The sequence below is a fragment of the Sturnus vulgaris genome, chromosome 3, assembly GCF_052056855.1.
Source record: "Sturnus vulgaris isolate bStuVul1 chromosome 3, bStuVul1.hap1, whole genome shotgun sequence".
Taxonomy (NCBI): domain Eukaryota; kingdom Metazoa; phylum Chordata; class Aves; order Passeriformes; family Sturnidae; genus Sturnus; species Sturnus vulgaris.
Window position 1 is genome coordinate 63,373,105 of NC_142245.1, and position 18,439 is coordinate 63,391,543.

General features: G+C 39.7%; 1 protein-coding gene across 5 annotated transcripts in view; it reads right to left on the reverse strand.

Annotated features, from left to right (window-relative positions):
* The window catches only part of NCOA7 (nuclear receptor coactivator 7), an 81,704-nt gene that overhangs the window by 12,897 nt on the left and 50,368 nt on the right, over positions 1 to 18,439 (reverse strand). For 3 of the 5 annotated variants that reach the window (XM_088161856.1, XM_014876696.2, XM_014876698.2), the window contains 7 exons: positions 11,044 to 11,123; positions 10,149 to 10,256; positions 9,314 to 9,412; positions 8,136 to 8,261; positions 5,806 to 5,990; positions 3,376 to 4,442; positions 1,795 to 1,963 (listed from right to left, as the gene is read on the reverse strand). In XM_088161856.1, coding sequence (XP_088017982.1) covers positions 1,795 to 1,963; positions 3,376 to 4,442; positions 5,806 to 5,990; positions 8,136 to 8,261; positions 9,314 to 9,412; positions 10,149 to 10,256; positions 11,044 to 11,123 — 1,834 coding nt within the window. The remainder of the gene's footprint in view (positions 1 to 1,794; positions 1,964 to 3,375; positions 4,443 to 5,805; positions 5,991 to 8,135; positions 8,262 to 9,313; positions 9,413 to 10,148; positions 10,257 to 11,043; positions 11,124 to 18,439) is intronic. The other 2 variants (XM_088161858.1, XM_088161857.1) reach the window with 2 other exon arrangements.

The window sequence follows — 18,439 nt, forward strand, 5'->3', positions numbered from 1 at the left end:
GCAAAGCTATCCCCAACAACCTACTGTTCATGGCACTCTCAAGATGCAACACTTACATTTATATTCTACACAATACTGATGGCAAGAATATCCCCAGAAGGTAGGAAGTGTTGTGTTTTGCTTTGGGAAAGCATCCAAGAGCTTGGAGAAAACACTGTCTTGTTCCAGAGGCAAAGACATGCCTGGCATTAATACAAAGGAGCAGTTCTTGCATTTAATTTCTGCTCCAAGTTCTGCTTGATCTGTCATGCAATTCTGCAGTGTTAAAACAGGCATGAATAGCACTAAAAAGACCCAAACTTACAACCAATCATTCACCACTACTTTTGATCAATATCCAAACAGCAGACCTGACATCAAAGATCTGGTCTGTCAGCCAGCATAGCCAGGTGCTGCTGCAGCAGCTCACTGTGGAAGTTCAGTTTTTATAAGAAAAAAGTAAGTACAAAACAGTTGTCAACGCTTCAGTTTATACATGGATTAGGTCTGCTCACCATTCAGAAAGTTTCTGCTCATAAAAAGACAAGTAGAAAAGCTGTTTTCCAAGTTTGCGGTTAGAAGCTTGATAGATTTACCTGTTGCACAGAGCAGTGATTAGAGACGACCTCAGTCAGCTCAGCAGCTTTATTCACTGTTAGCTGCACTATCTCCAAAGCACTAACTGACCTTGAGTTGTATTACAGCATTACTCCAACTCCTTGAACTATTTACTCAAGCTTCAACCTAGAATTTTCTGAACCCACCCTTTTGCAATCCCTGAGGAGCCAAGGACTGGGATCCACAGATAGCAAGCAAACCAAAGCTATCCAGCTACTCTCCCAGGGACCACATTCCAGCTGGATTAAACTTCTCCCTCTCCTCCAGGAAGAGTTCCAGGATAGCAACTTCCACACTACTACAGACAATCAAAACATTCCTTTTCAAAGGAATAAACACTTAAATCAACACACATGCTACATATTTGAAATTAAAATTACTAAATAAAAATTAGTCAATTTTTTTTTTAAATTGACTGCATCTGAAAGAAGATACCTCTGAGATGGATTACAAGTTCAGATTCCTCCTTCCTGACATCTAATTTACCAGAACCACTGATTTTGATTCATCAACAGACCAGAGAATTGCCCTAGTTGCCTTCTGTTAAGATCACATATTTGATTCTTCACAGCTAGGGAAAATTCTTGGGTGATTTATGAGGAAAATTATAGACATCCACTTCTCTAGTCTGTAGCTTTTTTTCTAGAGTACTATTTATGCATTAATACACAGCTACAGGAAAACATTTATGTTCCTCAATTTTACTGCAAAGGAACTGTTTTTAATGGGACAAAAGACAGAAATCCTCACATCTGTTTAGTTAGAAGTGTCTCCCTTTTCCCACATAATACCCTTTACTCATGTGAAATAAGTATTTTTTTTAGCACTGACACCTCAGTAGATTCCATGCCCTCCAGCCACTGCTCCCCTTCCCCTCACTTCCTGGACTACAGCTGAAACCCTGATCATCTCCCACTTCTTTTATCTTTTGTTTGTTAGCTGCACATATATCCTTCTTTCCATCTTCAAGTGGCACCTGAGCCCTTTTTCCTTCCCACTATTAGACAAGCCATATTAGACCAGCAATAAACACTCCTTTATGTCACTGGCATGCAATGAAATGAGGACACCCTCAGCATCCCTGCTGCACTTCACATCTTGGACCATGTAGGCAATAATAAGATTCAGCTCTAGAAAGCAGTACACATTTAAAAAGTAACAGCCAGACATTTTTGTGCTAACAGGAGTGCAGCTTACCTTTCCCGAGGAACAGCAAACCAGTACTCTGGTTGCTTTATTTTTTTACTGTACTGTTGAGACATGGTCATGCTCTGAGACACAAAGGACTTTCTCATAGGCTTGCCTACTTTAATGCACAGAAACATTGGAGGAGTCTTGCTCTTCTCCTCTTTTGAAGGAAGCATATCTGAACAAGACACAAGAGAAAACGGTCTGCTTACAGGAAAGTACTGCAGCTGATAAAACGCTGTGACAAAGATTAATAATTTTGTGCAAAGGAATACTCAGAGGCACCATACACAGAATTACACCCGACTTCAACAGCACAACTGGTTTAGTAAAACCACATTTATCCTAAACTGAGGCCATTCATTCCCATTTTGTCACAGCCTGTATCCCCCTCAGCTGTACAGCTATGTACAGAACAGCCTTGTAAAGAAATAGGTAAGATCACCAGCTGGGTGCTGCCTACAACACGAACCAGGCAAATAAAGGGGACATGTTACGGTCCAGATGACCCATCCAGGCTGAAGGGCAATCCTGTATGCACACACACACACACATAAAAAGCCCAGTCAGTTTCTCAACTCTGTCACTCACACAGCCATACAAGCTCCTTTTATCTGCACAAGACAGGGCCAAGCCTAAAAGCAGTTTACGTTCCTTGAACTGCTAGTGTAACAAAAAAACCCTGCTTGTCAAACTATAGTTTCAGTCATGCTGAAGTTGCCTTCTTTGTTTTAGGTGTACACATACAGCCAAATACCACCAGCAAGATATAAACCCTTATAAAAAAAAAGGAAAAATAATTTTAAGAACAACTGTTCTTAAAATTAAAGACTTCCAATTTAACCATTCACTACCACCTGATGTGAATCAAGGGTATGTCCACTGGTTCATTAAATTACTCAGAGAGGAGCATCAACACTCCAAGACAGACTAGTGCTTAGAGGTACTGGGCTGCCATAGAAATGTTAATATGTGTGTACACGCTCTGAACAGAGATTTCATTCTGGTACGTGCTTTCCTGGAACAGCTTGAATTATTTCTGATAATACAATGACCAATCAGGAGAACAATGATCACTCTGTAGGATTATACATGCATTCCTATTTATCACTTCTTTAAGGGTTTCCATAGCATGAGAGACACCAGACACATGCAAATATTGTAAAGAATACTTTGGTGCCCCCCTTCACAGCTCTACTACCTTGGATGGTACCAGAAACAAAACTGACAGACTTCAGTGAGGGAACAATGGTTACCAGTACAGGGTGACAATTCTTAGGCCATAAAGTGTCCCTGCCAATACTGAAACTGGATGACATTTCACTGTCCTTCTTAAAGCCAGCAAACAGAAGTAAAGATTATATAAGCAGTGATCACTGAATGTGGAAAGAGCACACGAGCTACTTATCAAACTATGAGCTTAGAGAATTTGAAGATAGCAGGTAATATAAAATTCAAATACACAAAGAGTAAAAAAAAAAGAGACCAGGTATTACAGACAGAAGAAATTCAGAGAAGGCTGTCAATTCAAAGGTTACCGTCATAATGCTGTCCAAGTCTCAGAGGAAACAAGGATAACCAGAGACCTACCTTCAATTGGCACTTGAATTTTCTGCAGCAGCCACAGTCTGATTTCTGATTGATTGTCTAACTGTGTTTCTTGACAGGTCTTGTCTACAGCTGGTACTAATGAAGAGTCCACAGACTCTTTCAGATCCTTTTCCTCTGCTGCTGCTGAGCTGATTTCTAATGAAGGTTCTTTCCTTTCAACACAGCAGGAATCAAGCTCCATACTTTTAACTGTATGGACTTTATTAGCTTGGGACTTTGAACAGCTAAGTGTAAGGTCTATGCCAATTGCTTTATTGTTTTCACCTTTCTGGATTTCAGCCTTGTGTAAGTCTTCAGATGACTGAGACCCATTTCCATCTTTATTGAGGTAAAATTCAATAAGTTTATCTTTCTCTAGGTCTTTCTTAGTGTCCAATTCAGTCTCCACCTTACCTGTCGGGGTACTGACACATTTGTTTACTTCTGGAATAACATCTTGCTTTTCACACAGCTCTAAGTCTAAGTCAGCTTTAGGTTCAACACTGTCCTTTTTTTCCAAGGAATCAACTGTCAAGTGCTCCTGGACTTCTGTAGTAGGTTTGGTTACCTGCTGCTTAGTTCTCCCCAAGTCCCTGGGGTCAGCCAGCAAGCCTTCCATTACTGAGATTTTCCCGTCCAACCCTCTATCCATACAAGATGATGTCTTTTCCAGCTCAGTGAAGTCATCCTCTCCTTCTCTTAGAAGGGATTTTTCTTTGGTTTTGGTATCTGAAGCATTCTTTTCCCTGGAAGGGTCCTTGGTACGTGCATCTGCGTCAAACTTTTCCAAATGTTCAGTGGCAGTGATGTTGTTGGGAAACTCCAGAGACTTTGATTTAATTGAGCCTGTACTCTCCGATGACTGAAGAACTTCAAAATCAGCAGACTTTTCCTTATCTGAAGGCTTCATCTGTTTGGCACCCAGAGCAATTGATGCATCCCCATTCTGCTGCCTCTTTTCCTTGCTAAGGGATTTGAATTTGCTGAAAGGATTGATATCTTTCTCAGAGGACAGGTCTTCCCATTCTCCTGGCCTGTACAGAGGACAAAGATCCTTTGGTATGTCACTGTCAGGGGAAATGATGGATGTACATACGATGTTAAAAGCAAAATGGAAACAGAAACAAAATGAAAAGAAAAACGAAACATCAACTTAACACAAACTATGAAACTCAATGAAAAATAACTTTCTCCAAAATAAACACGCAGTACTGAAAATAAGGGACTTTAAAAAAGACAATGGAGAAAAATGCTGAAAGTATAATACCAAAATAAAATGAATAAACTACTTGGCAGAATATACCATGTGGGTGAAGGAATGTTACACAGGTAATAAAAATTGCAAGTCATCAGAAGTTCCATAACAAAAAAAACCCAGAGGACATGTATTTAGCTGCTGGAATTTAATTCACATCATATTAATATTGTAATTTCTCACACCTAACAGTGAGTCAACATCTACAACCTACCATGCTTCCCTAGTCAGTACAAATATATTTTTGAGAAAAATCAGATATAAGCTGTATCCTGTTTGAACATGTTTACTGCAAACAGTAACAGGCAACAGAGTTAGTAGCTTTCTTCTTTTATTTGTATCCATAATTGAAACATACTGGTTGAATGCAGGCTTCCCCAAATATTTCTTTTTAAAGCAGAACAATCATAAAACATTTCAGAATGAAAAATGTTGAATAAATCATCATAAAACTTGAGCTCTTCATTACTGCTCAAAGTCTGAGGAAAATGAGAATACAAGATCCTCATCACCTGAAAGTTACTAAGAAGTTATTAAACACTCCAATAATGAGTAGCAAGTATCTGGAAAGTTTTTCTTGAAATGCGAAAAGGGAGGGAATTCAATCAATTTCACTGTTCAAAGAGGTATTGCCTATAAGAACAAAACCCTGCTTAGAACAGATAAGCAGTGCCTGGTCTGTGCATAAATGAAAGTAGCCTACTCCAGAAAGTCTATTTATTATAGATTTTAACTATTTCTGAGATAGAAGTATTCCACAGTCTGGTGTTTCTGTAAGTCCTGAAGATGGCAGCTAAGGTGCTGTTATCTTCAAAAGTTTCAAACACTCCTCTGAGAACAGTCCTGGTACCACAGTAATGGTCAAAATCTAAACCTCTTCACATCCACTGAAAGCCTTAGAGACAGGTCATGCCCAACCATGGCATAATACAAACGCTTTTATTAATTACTGGTTTACACTTTGGTTCTCACATTCTTGACCCATTTGTGTTTAATGCCACTTTAGTGTTCTAAAGAGAAAGTTGCTGTTCTAAAGAGCAACACAAGTGGATCATTCCTTTGCTGGCACTTTGCTGCACTAATACTCTTCCCCTCCATTCCCCCTTCCCCCACCCCTTTTCCATCACCCTTAGTGAAAATCTGCAAATGTAATTTCAGGGAAGAACACTCCTTACGATGGCAATGCATCTTTAATCTTCATGTGAGAGATGTCATTGTAGAGAGCTATTGAGACAACCTCCTCCATGGGGCAGATGAGCCCATATTCTTCACAGCCGTTCTCAATTACCAGGGGATCAGACTTATGAGGGTCAAACATTATATTGTTTGGAGTTACTATCATGACTCCTCCAACAACACCCTAAAACAGGAGAAGAAAGAGTCAGCACATCACATGCACTTATCATTGGGTATTGGATTTTAGGCTACTATCCTAAAAGGCAAAACCACTTTCCTGCCTCTTTATATTGCACTATGCAGTGCTTGCTAGCAAAATACTTTGCTTTCCAATTACATCAAATCAGATATTGTAAGGAAAGAAAAAAAAAAATCGTAGTAACATCCAAGTTCTTGAATGATAAGGAAGAACATCTGAACTATTCAATTTTCAGCGCTGACTGCTACAAGCTAAAAATGTGATTGTTACTCAATCTCAGACAAAATAGATTAGTGGATTAATTTTTTAAAAAAAAACACAAAGCATTTTATTCTGGATGCAGCTACTTTCATTTGGTCCATGAATTTTACATGCAACCAACACACCTCCACATAGTTTTACTCATGGAAACGTCCAGGTTACTATGCCAAGCTAACATCAGAGATCTTCTTGATCTAGTTTCCCAGAGGTACATGCAAAAAGCTTCTCCATACAGGGATCTGATATGAGACAGATTTTTCCCAGTCTAGAAACAGCTCCTATAATTGGTTCAAGCATGTTTGCACAGCTGCAGAAAACTCCTTTAATTCTTCATAATGTGCTCTAGCAATCGATTTGAATAAAAGGGTGCTGCATCAGCCATTATTCAGCATCAGTCCATGTCAACTGATCATTTTTCAAGGTTTAAAAAGATTTCCACTCTCTTGCTTTTGCACCCTCTCCTCCAGATGAACTACAAAATTCACCAGACTAACTCAGAAGCTATGTGTAAATCATGACATCTGACAAATGGGAGACAGAGATCAACTGGAATAACCCACACTGCAGATACTACTAATTATACAAGGGCATCTGCAAGGCAAGCCACGAAGGCTCATAAATAGGCAGGTAAAATTCCACAAGCTTGGTTTGTGGGGCTTTTTTTAAAAGCAGTAAGATATCAAGCATGAATGCCTGCTCCTTTATAAAGCAAAGTCTGTTGATATTTCCCATTTCCTTCTCCTGTATGACTCAGTCCTCAAGCTTGGCTTGTGTTTGAATGACAGAATAAAAGCAAAGTGCAGAGGCTTTCCCAGAAGCCAATACATCAGTAGGCCATACTTCCCACCCAGCCACTGCAGGAAGCCAGGCAACAAGGGATTTCAGCTACACTGGCAAAGATGCATTTAATTTTTGATTGCTCTGGCTGAAAATTACTTTTTCCATCCTGCAGCCATAAAATTGGCAATCTGTATCCTCTGCACCTAACAAGCATCACATAGCAAGTGACAGTACTGCCCTAATTTACATGCAAGACATCAAGTAGTCCTCTATTACATTCTACAAAATAACAGACTGTAAAATTGCAGAGTTGTCAAATACAGTCTACATCCACTCAATGCAAAAAGAAGTCAGAAACTGTAGGAGTAAACACATCCATCTTACAAAAGTCAGAACTAAGGGGAAAAAAAATGTTGCAACTACAATGATTAGCATCTCTAGTGTTATAAATTCCAGAGAACTTGAAAACCCAAACACACAGACAGCTAACTGAAATCAGAGTCAACAAAGACAGATATATCAAAGGCAGTTCAGGAAGACAATGTCTTGCAACCTTGAGAAAAGGGCTAAAATACTACCCAAACTTCGTGCCTTTGCTTCTAAAACGCTTGCTGTAATTTAGGATTGCAGTCCTGGCGTATGTTACAAGAAACAGAAAGTAAAGATTGTGTAATTTATCCTTTTATTAGACTTGCACAACATTCATTCTGCAAGTGCAGAAGCAACACAGATATATTTGGAAGCAGTGCTCTAGAAACAGTTAAAATTTATCTTCAAGTCATAAATGAAATAGATTGGCATGTACTCATTTTATAAAGCTGTTGCTCAATTTGATGGAACTGGACAACTAATCCTGACATGTAATAACTCTGAAGTGCAGTTCTCTTTGTGTGTCCAGCAACACACAAGCAAAAGATAAAAGTTATTCAGCATATTATCACAGTATCAACAAACATAGCAGTAATAGATAAAGCCAACATAACTTTTACATTTTTTAAAAACATGAAGCACATTTGACTCCCCAAGTATTCAGCTCTCACTTATCCAAAGAGAATCTCAAACAATGCCCAAAAATCAGGTTCTACCTACCTTACCATCTGTGAAATAACGACAATTCATTTTTAAAAATTTGACAACCACAGGCTCATCCTCTTCTGAAGTAGAGGACAGGACTCTCTCCACTGGTTTGAAAGCCTTTCTTGCCAAATCAGCATCCTTAGAAAAGAAAAAGTTCAGTGCAGAGCAACAGGACCAGAATCATATGCTTCTGGATTTTTGAAAACCTTTTGAAAAGGCCAGGTTCAAACAATTATTTTCTGTTTGCATAAGGAAGAAAAGCAATGGTCATGTATGTAGGTATATATGTACACTTCCCATAGTATCCTGTATTGAAAAAAAAACAAACCATCAACCCTTGTAACCTTACAAGAAGCTCCATACAAATAACAGGCAAACACCTAGGCAGGTCAGCTCACCAGAATTCAATTATATACTCTCATTAGGGAGAGGGCCTGCCCTGCCACATCATCTACACTGAAGACCTGCTCACAGAGCACTGGTATGATTCCCCAAGCAGATGGCATAGAGGTAAGGTTAAACACAATTAATCTCTCCAAGCTTCTCTCCACTTTTGATTAGTGATGTATTTGAAATGACTAATTAACCTCAGCATATGTTAAAGATGTTAAAGGCAGCTGAACTGCCTAAAGGTACTATCTAAAAATCATCATGGCCAGTCACCCTTCTAAAGAAAATGAAAGATCAACTATGCCAAGGCCTTTCACAAAAATTAAATCCAGCAGTCTTGTCCAAAGACAAGTCTGTATATGGGTACCACCACAATTCGTATAACTACAAAGAAACTGACTGCTCAGACTAAATTAACAGCCTCCCTATTCAAGGATGTCAATGCAGGATCAAGGCTCTGGACTGCAGAGCAGCATAAGAATCTCCAGTAGGAAACAGTAAATAATTTTTCATATTCAGCTTTCTATTCTTTAAAGATTATGCACTATCCTATTTCTAGTAGTTTTGATAGACTTAGGGCCCAATTGAACTTGTAATGGGTTTCCACACTCAGAATTCCCTTCATTTGGAGTATTTTTAAGACAATGGTAAATTTTGTAGTACAGCAAACTAATTAACACAAAACACTAAACATAAGGCCTGTAAACTCAAAAAAATGCTGTTTACACAGCCTTGATTTTCAGCTTCAGAATCAGAAAATATTTTGAGAGTTTAAGATCAGTGAACCATGTTCGACTTACAGGGAGTTTATCATATTCAGCATCTGATGAAGAAGGAGAAACAGGAGCACCAGGACTAGAAGACAGCCTCCCAGCACTTGTATCTGGCACAAAGAGAATCTAAATACAAACAGGTATTTCAAAACAGGCAAACACTTTAAAAGGTTATTAACTATGTTCTATTAGAAAGACAACACAATACTGATCAATCATATCTGCAATGTACACCTTAAAAACATTAAGAAAAATGAAATTAATTTCCTTATTCCAGCTTTTGTCTGCTAGGTATTCTTAAGCAAGTCACACTGTCTTTCTGTGCCTCAGTTTCCCTATCTGCAAACCAAGACATTTCAGCCTCCTCATGGCTGTGAGGCAGAAGTAGAGATTTGCTCTTTATGAACCAGATGTTAATCTCCACACTTGCATTTCCAGTCCTGGACTCTCCTAAAAAGTCTCTCTCCATTCTCATCTTACAGGAGACTGACTCATACCCAATATAATGGAACAAAGCCATTTCAAATTCTGTCTCCCTCTAATTCTTTAATGCATTATAGATTGCATTTATCCAGACTTCCCAATAGTCCAACTCCCTTGCAACAGCTGTATTATCCTCCTAAGCTTCAGTGGCAGTACATAAATAACAAGTCAGATATGGCAATTACAAAGCTTCCCCCTCACACCAATTCCAAGTAATAATCTACTGAGTTTCATTTTGAGGGAGAGCTTTAAATTACTGTCCATTATCCTTGTATGCAAGTACCTAAATTATACACTTAAGTAGTAAAAAACTTCTAAATACATAGCAAATATGTTTCAGGTATTAAAAAAAACCGCAAACAAATAATGAAAAATTTACCTGGCCTGGCACAATTGTCTGCGTGAAAAGCTTATTGAGCTCCACAAGCTTGTTTGGGGTGACGTTGAACTTTAATGCTATGCTGTTTATGGTGTCCTGATTTCCAGCCTGAAGAAAGAGTTGATGACTAAGATACCATACTGAATACAGCACCACACATGAACTAAACCCATCTAATAGACTGTTTCCAGGGATAAACTTGATGACCTCAAAACCCCATCTATTTAATAGCTTAGGTGATAAACCTGTATCAAAAAAAAAAGGACAGAAATATTCTTTCACACTATACAGTAGATAAAATGCAGAGGTGTAACATGTGTCCCTGTCCTTTTCTCTTAAAACTTTAAAGAAGCACAACTGTATTTAAAACTGGTCTGGCAAGGGGGAGAAAGTCATACACTGCAAAGTTCATTACACCTCCAGTAGCAACAGCTGGAGGTCAGGCATTTGTGCAGTTCCCAGCTGGGACACCCCCTTCCACAGAGGCTCTATGATACAGAGTGGAATGCACTTAGAGAGGAATGCACTGAGGGCTCGTTTTGGGCAGAGCTAGCATGCTGCTGCCCTACTCTAGCTTAGAGAAACAGATCTTATCAAGCACAGGTCAACTCCTCGATGACATAAGCAACACCACAGAGAGCCATAATGCAGAACTAAAAATGCAACTGGCAGCTGCAAGAGGCAGAGATGCTGGGCTGAACAGAGATTCAGGATGTGACCCTAGCTCTCCCCATATAGTAGTATTTGAATGGTATCAATAGGGGCACTCCAAATTGAGATAGGTGAAAACTGAGAAAGAATTAGTGCTTACAGTTTTGTGCCACTGCCTCCCTCTTAACCTCAACAACTGCACTTTCAAAAAGCAGGCATGAACACACCACACACCAGTACTTACTGTATATTCTATGGTACCATGGGGCTTCTGAGAAACCATTTTCTTCTCTTTCTTTTCATTGCTTTTATTTTGATTGTCATCTAAAGAGCAAAAAAAATTCAAATAATTGACTGTCAAGATGTTTACCTTTCAGCATGTTTTGAAAGAGATCTACAGTATGTGCAAATTGCAGCTGTGAAGAAGAACAAGAGGACACATTAAAACGCCTATTAGGCCTTAAGATTGAATTGTAAAGCAAGAAAACATCAAGTACAGCACGTTTAGTAATCGTTCAGGAACTCTGCAAGAGTAATGTATATATGGTACCATAGCAATACACAACTGCTCCCATGGTTTCTCCAGTGATTCCTACACAAGTCACCTCTTGGATACAAGTACTTTCTACTGCCATGTGAATATACACCTATCTACTGCCTTGGTACAACCACAGCAAATATTGGTTAATCACCACTTTACCACAAGTACATTATATTTAAACACTACTTTAATGTCTGAAGGTAAAAGTGTGCCAAGAGTCTTGCAAAGCATGCATCCATACAGTCAAGCATGAGAAAGCAGAAAGTTTGTGCAGAAGACTTTTTCTATCAGCTGCAATACACAGAACCCACTGCAGCTGCAGAAACCCTTGCAGGACCCAAAAGGCACTCGTGAGCTGTCAGCACCAGAGCAGGGTAGAGATTTCCAATTCTTACACAGCAGTGGGTAAGCAAAGCCAAGGCTCAGGGAGGATGGAGCTGCCCAGCGAGCCCCAGCCCCATAGGGCCCCCCTCCAAACCCAGAGCCCAAACCAGCCTACCTGGAGGGGGTGAGGGCAGCATGCAGCCCCAGCTCCAGGAGTGGGGATGGGGTGCCAGTAGGCAATTCATGGCTCTCCCTGCCTGATTGCCCCCAAGCCCTTAGAAAGGTAACGCTGCCTCTGGCAAGATAAGAAGACAAGGCAAGGCTGGGCCCAGCAAAACCAGCAGCCAGGACCAAGAGCAGGGACACGCTGTCCTTCTGAGAGCACTCTTCCTATGGTCCAAGCCGGCAGCTCTGGAAGATCAGGAAGGAAAGGGCTGGGAATGGCAGCACAGGGCTTCTGACTTGCATTCTGGCTTTGCTGCAACCTTTGCTATTTCCGGAGAGCAAGAGGCAGATAGTAAAAGGGCAAGGACTCACCTGCCACACTGTAATGTACACAAGAAACAAGGAGGGGCTCAGTGTGCTGCACCTGAACCTTCTGCTGGCCCATGTCCACAGCAAGATGAATGCTGTGGGGCTGCCTCAGTGTGCTGCTCCCTCAGTCAGATGAGACACAGGAGCCCTGGACATGCATCCAGGTGTTACTGCTGGCATATCCCACCCACCACCTCCTGGGGATGCAGTCATGAGAAGTGCAATGGTTAGGGATACTACAGATAAGGCAACTGAGGCAGAAAGCATGCAGAAACCAAACATAGTTTAAGTACATGCATACAGTGTACATGGCATGAAGGACAGTGGGAGGAAGGGGAATATCAGAATGATGCTGATTGCATTTTGAAACACAGCATCACTCAATGATCTCAGATACTTCATCTCTGAGACTGGACACCCACACTGAAACTTTATTAATAAGCTTTTTACTGTGTTTTTCTGACCCATTTGTATTTTCACCATTGTCACACCCCCTTCTGCTGATCAAAGTGAAAGCAGTGTGTGGAAAAATAAGTAATGGCAGCATTAGCAGGGCACAGTGTTAAACCATCAGAAACAGAATGACAACATGACAGACAAAAAATCTGACAAATACTAGATGTTTTCTTTATATATTACCTACATGCAACTGACAACATGGCACAATCCTGCCTGAAGAAACCCTGCCAACTACTGAGTTCACACTGTTTTTTGCTACCAGGAGATACCACTTCAATTAGTCCAGCATAACTATAATTACAACTACATAGCACACCTCATGTAGGCAAACTACTTGAATTTTTTGTGACCTTTCCCTGGAAAAAGAGAAGAAAGGTAGACTTCACCTTCTAGTAAATTATTTGGTCTAGCTGTAAAAAGTAGACACGTTTTCAGATATTTTACTTATGTCTGAAACAGTACATGAGGTAGAAAACTGTTAAGAGCAATAATCTCTAACACTAACTAGGCATGCACCAGCAAGACCTTGGAGAGGTGGGAATCCAAATAAAGTAGGCCAGAGAGATGGAGAGAGAGAGAGAGAGAGAGAAAGAGATTTTGCACCTCCTGAATGAGAAAAAGTTTTAGTCTGGGTGTAGATGGGAGAAATAACTATATACAATAAAAGCAGTTTCTCTGAAGAGCTTATACTATTTGCTATAAGCTAAATATTTTTTGTTCCAAATACTATCCAGGAAAATGTTATAACCTGAAATACTGTGTTCACAGGAGACATATAATATGCTCTAGTGTTTGGTTGACAGGACTTTGAACTTGCTTGTTTAGTAAGGTTCTAAACACAAGCATGGTACAATATAGAAGAGTGAACCAAATATGCACACATAGTTGAAAACCTCTAACCGCAAGACAAGAAAAAGAAGTTTTAAAGACAAGCAAAATTTAGATTAAGCAAAATATTGTGCTTTTTTGTTAATAAATTTTTATAAATCCTAAATAAGTTGAACAATTAGACACTTTTTTCATACCTATGTGCAAGAATACATGTTGTATAGTCTGTTTAGCTACAGGCTAAAAGAAGCAGTCACAGCCTGTGAATTTGTCTCCTAAAATCAAAATCTGACCTTTATTTTGATATTTTTTATTTCTACCCCCTATGTCCCTTTTTTTTTTTTTCTATCCCAGCAACAAAGGGTTGAGAACACTGTCCAGACATTATGCCTAACTTCTAGACAGGTTTGGGCAATTCAAAAACACATCCTAATTATTTGAATAGTGTGAATTCTTAACTAAGTCTATGTTTTTAATTGTGCATATAAATATTTAAAATCATAGATAAAAATTTCAGACCTTCAGAAGAAAAAATTGCAACAAATCCATTAAACCTGACAGGTACTGCTAAGCCCACATACTGCACATGTGGTGAGGCCGACCTCACAAATTGTGCTCTACATGAACAGTTTACAGCAGAGTGACTGGAAAGCCTGGCAAAGCAGCACACCACAATATACTGTCTCTCCAGTTTCCCTTATCTTCTCTCATTTCTTTTCCAGAAAGCCAAACATTTTCTGATATGGTCTGAAGGAAGGTAGCTCTTAGTGTAGCCACAAAGGCACCCAGAGCACATGTAGGCACGATGGAAGCCTCAGGAACCACATTTCTTTCAGTCAGAACTAGATGAAGAGCTCCACAGGTTTTAAACAGCTGCCTTTGGCAACTTTTTGAATTTAAACATTTGCTTAGTGGTGAAATGGCTCATGGTTCTGCCTCTCAAATTTTCCTGCACAGCATGTACACTAGAGACGGGACTGCACACCCATAAGTGACTAGGTGTCAATGCAAATTTGATCACACTGCATTTTTAGGCAAAGAGCAGAGTGGGTAGACTGAACCTCTCTGTGGTTTTGGGAAACTTGTAAATTAAGAATTATGTAAAAATAGTAAAATAATAAGCAGTGAGAAGAAGAATGCCAAGTGAGAATAGGCAAGAAAATAGAGGTTTACTGAAAACAGGCGGATCTAGAATGGAAATTTTTCTGCCCTTAATGATATATCTGTATCTCAGTTTCCTAGCAGACTCGACATTTCGTTTAGAAGTGTTACAGGAAACCTTACAAAAAAGAGTTACCTAAGAGTAATTTGGAAACCAATTTTGAAGGAGTATGATAAAGAGGTCAATCAGTTTATCACTCAAAAGACCTTGACACATGATAGGAGAATTACACCTCTGCAACTGTGTAAATAGCTCTGTAAGTAGATAGAATAGGTCAAGGAGCATCAGGAGTCTCCTGGGCTGCCCACACAAGCATTCACTGAACTGCTCTGTTCTTTCAAGAGCTCCACATCAGTTCTATGTCAACAAACCCCACACTAAAATGATGTGCTCATAAAGCAATGCTTCCCTTCTTATACTTCATGCTTAATTTCACTGATTTCCTAATGCTATTTTAAGGGTGAACAAATAAATAGTCATTATTCACGTTCTGCATACCATTCATGATGTCACAAATTTCCAGCATCTTTTCTCAGTTACTTCACTTTTTCCAACTGACTAATACAGTGATACTTGGAACTTTACTACTTCTCTGATCACACAGGCTGGCCTTCTTGTTAGCTTTTCCTCTCCTACTACATTATTTTTGAGATAGAGGAAGTAAAATCAAACAGAGATTTTAAGCTATGAAAAAACCAATAATCTGTGCTGGTGACAGAAAAGAGGGTTTCCTTAAACCTGTACGATATTAGTAATTTTTCCCCATCACACACTAATCATTTTTCCATGCTACTCAGTATGCCACTGCTGTTTCAGGATATTCCAGTCCCTCATCTTTATTATAGATTTGTTAATAGCCATAAAATTATATTACCATAAGTCTAGCCAAGGACCAGGACAAAAGAGTGAAAACCTACAGGTACCTTAATTTATTATGGTTCAAATTCTTTTAAGGGGAGAACAGTTATCCCTCAGTTATTCCCAGAGTAACCTAATCAGGGTACTGATAAGAAATTAAGAAAAAAAAAGGCTTCCTGGGGTAGTTTCCTTATCAGTAAATAAGGCCTGATACCAATTATGGTTACAGAGATGGAGTACAGTATATATCACTTAAGTGATTCTAAACACAGATCTTAAGAATATGAAAGACCTACTTGGAACAATAGAGGGGGAAGACAAATCAGTTTATCTGAAAATTTTTTTCCATTCCTACTTTCTAGCCTGACATTTTAATAACTTTCAGTGATTCTGCTATGTGCAACGTTGTGCAATGGATTATGTAATTGTGATTTAAAGCATCTTTCTGGCTTTTCTCATGACTCTCAAAGTGATGAACTGAACAGCATTCACATTAAAATTACTAGTTTTATATAAAAAGTCTTTCGGTTCCTGTCAAGCGTGGGTGAACCCCACCACCACAGGGACCCGATTCTTGGTTTGGGACACCTTCCACCCACTCTGATGTTTCAGCTGCAGCAGCCTCTGAGAAAGACACCCCAGCCTCATTCCCTCCTTTAGCCAGCTGCAGCAGTTAGGGGGCATATAAAAAGGTTTTTTGGCCATCTGATCAGACCTATCTCCCTGAAGAAAACCAGCTAGGGAGAAACATTCCCTACTAAGATTTGAATAGTGTACTGCTACCATGTTAAAAGAGAAATAAAAAAATCCCTACTCTTTATCTCCAACTCAGGTATCTGTTTTTCTTTTCTGCTTCCCACTTTCCCCAGAGTCTCCTGACAAGCCCTCACCTTTACTACTGCATATTTTACTCCACTGAATCATATCAGTTGGCTTCCTTCTTTGCTATTGCTGAAGTCACATGAAACAAAAGGGCAGCTGTCATCCATCACAACCACACTTGTGTTCCTCCATTAGTGAGGCTGCTCCTGACAGAGGAAAACAGCAATTCCCTGATCAGTACAAATCCAGACACGATTCTGAAACATCTACACCTTGAACAACTTTTCTCCATTCTCAATAAAAACTGATTGTCCAGTAATTATTCTCCAAGCAATTCTTTCAAAGGAATAAAGAGATGACCAGAAAATACAGAGCCTCAATGAAAAATGACAATCAGTTCAAAGAACTGATTAAAAAGGCAGTAACTCCTTCTGCTATTAGGTATTTTTAGGCAAATTTCAATGAAAAAATTGACTATTGATATTCATGCAATATTCACATACTGCAGCTTTTACATGAAAAACTGCAAATATTTAAGGAACTTAAATTTCCTCTTTATTTACTTCATCTCCAAGAAGTGGCTTTAGCTCCTTTGTGGTCTGACACAATTACTTGCAAATCCTGTTCAGGAACATGTCAGCATTTAAACACATCTTTCACTAAAGCATCACCATAAAATTTCTGACTATCCACTATATCAGGTACTCAAAGACTATACAGAATGAGCAGAATGAGCCAAGCAGGGCTGAGGGAAGTAATACTTAGGCATCACAGGAGAAAATATGGACATTTTAGTAAACTGTTAATGCTACACATCCTGGTTTTCTTCATTATTTTGTTGCTTGAACACACCACAGCTTGCCTGGGAAGGCTATTCCATGTAAGTCAACCAGGACAAAACAAGCACTGCATTGTACTGTCTACTGATTGGTGTTTACAAAGTCATAGGTTGAAAATAGAGACGAAAATCACAAAGATTCTAAAGATACAGGACACATGCCCATGTTTTTGTGTCTGGAGATGGCATCAGCATCTGATGTGCTACTGACTGTCATCACTTCATCACACAGATCCTCAGAAGCCATCGAAAAGAGCAACTCCGTTTATACAAGCTACTGATCCCAAGCGTGACCCAACAAGTTGCAACAGAGACATCACAACAAACTGAGAAGATATTAGGAAATGTCAGTAGAGAAAGCTGGGAGCGAGGGCATTACACAATCAAAAAGATCTGGCTTAACTTTGTATTATTATTTAAATGCACTTGAAGAGAGTACTGCTTTTCAGAGCATTTATATGAACTTTCAACAGTGTTTTCCAAGCACAATATGAGAACTTGATGGAGAAATTAAAAGGAGAAGATGAAGAGAAATTAAATGCCTGCCTTGAGGATCCAAGGCCTGAGGCTAAAAATTACTACCTCATGCCTCTGCTTGGAGACCAAAAGATCTGCAACATGATTTCAAATGCACTATATTGTGCTCCTTACATACTTGGCTTATGAATATTCCTGTCTTAAAGAAGAATGTCTGAAACTAGAATGAGAATATTCTGCCTGTTCTCTGAGGGCAGAAATCCCAAGAGAGCAACAGTGAGTCACTGGAAAGGGGAGAGAGCTGATACACCTGGGTGCTGCAAAGGACTGCTCTGCAGACACTCAGGGTACAGGTTCTGGAAGCCTGGGTCGGGGAAGAGGCAAGGATCCAATCTGCCTGGTTGCTATCCCTTCCAGGAAACATGGAAGAGAAAGAGCTGTGAGAGTCCAACGCTTGATCCCAGCATGGGATACACCACCAAGACTGCCTCTAAAGAGCTGCACATGCCCTGCAGGTACTCGAGACTAACTTCACAGGGCACCCGTGCTCAGCAAGCACAAGATTCAGCAGGCAGTTGGCACAACCCAGGAAAGCAAAACTACCCCAGGCATGATGAGCCAGTGGACCCTGGAAGTGACAAACTTGCTAACCACAAAGACATATTTCCCTTCATTATCCCTGGCAGAACTATGACAACTCTCAAATAATTCTCCTGACACGCTTCCTTTTCACCTCCTGCACATGCACATCTGTCACAGTCTCACCATGGGCTATAGGACCATTTGCTCCACAGCCT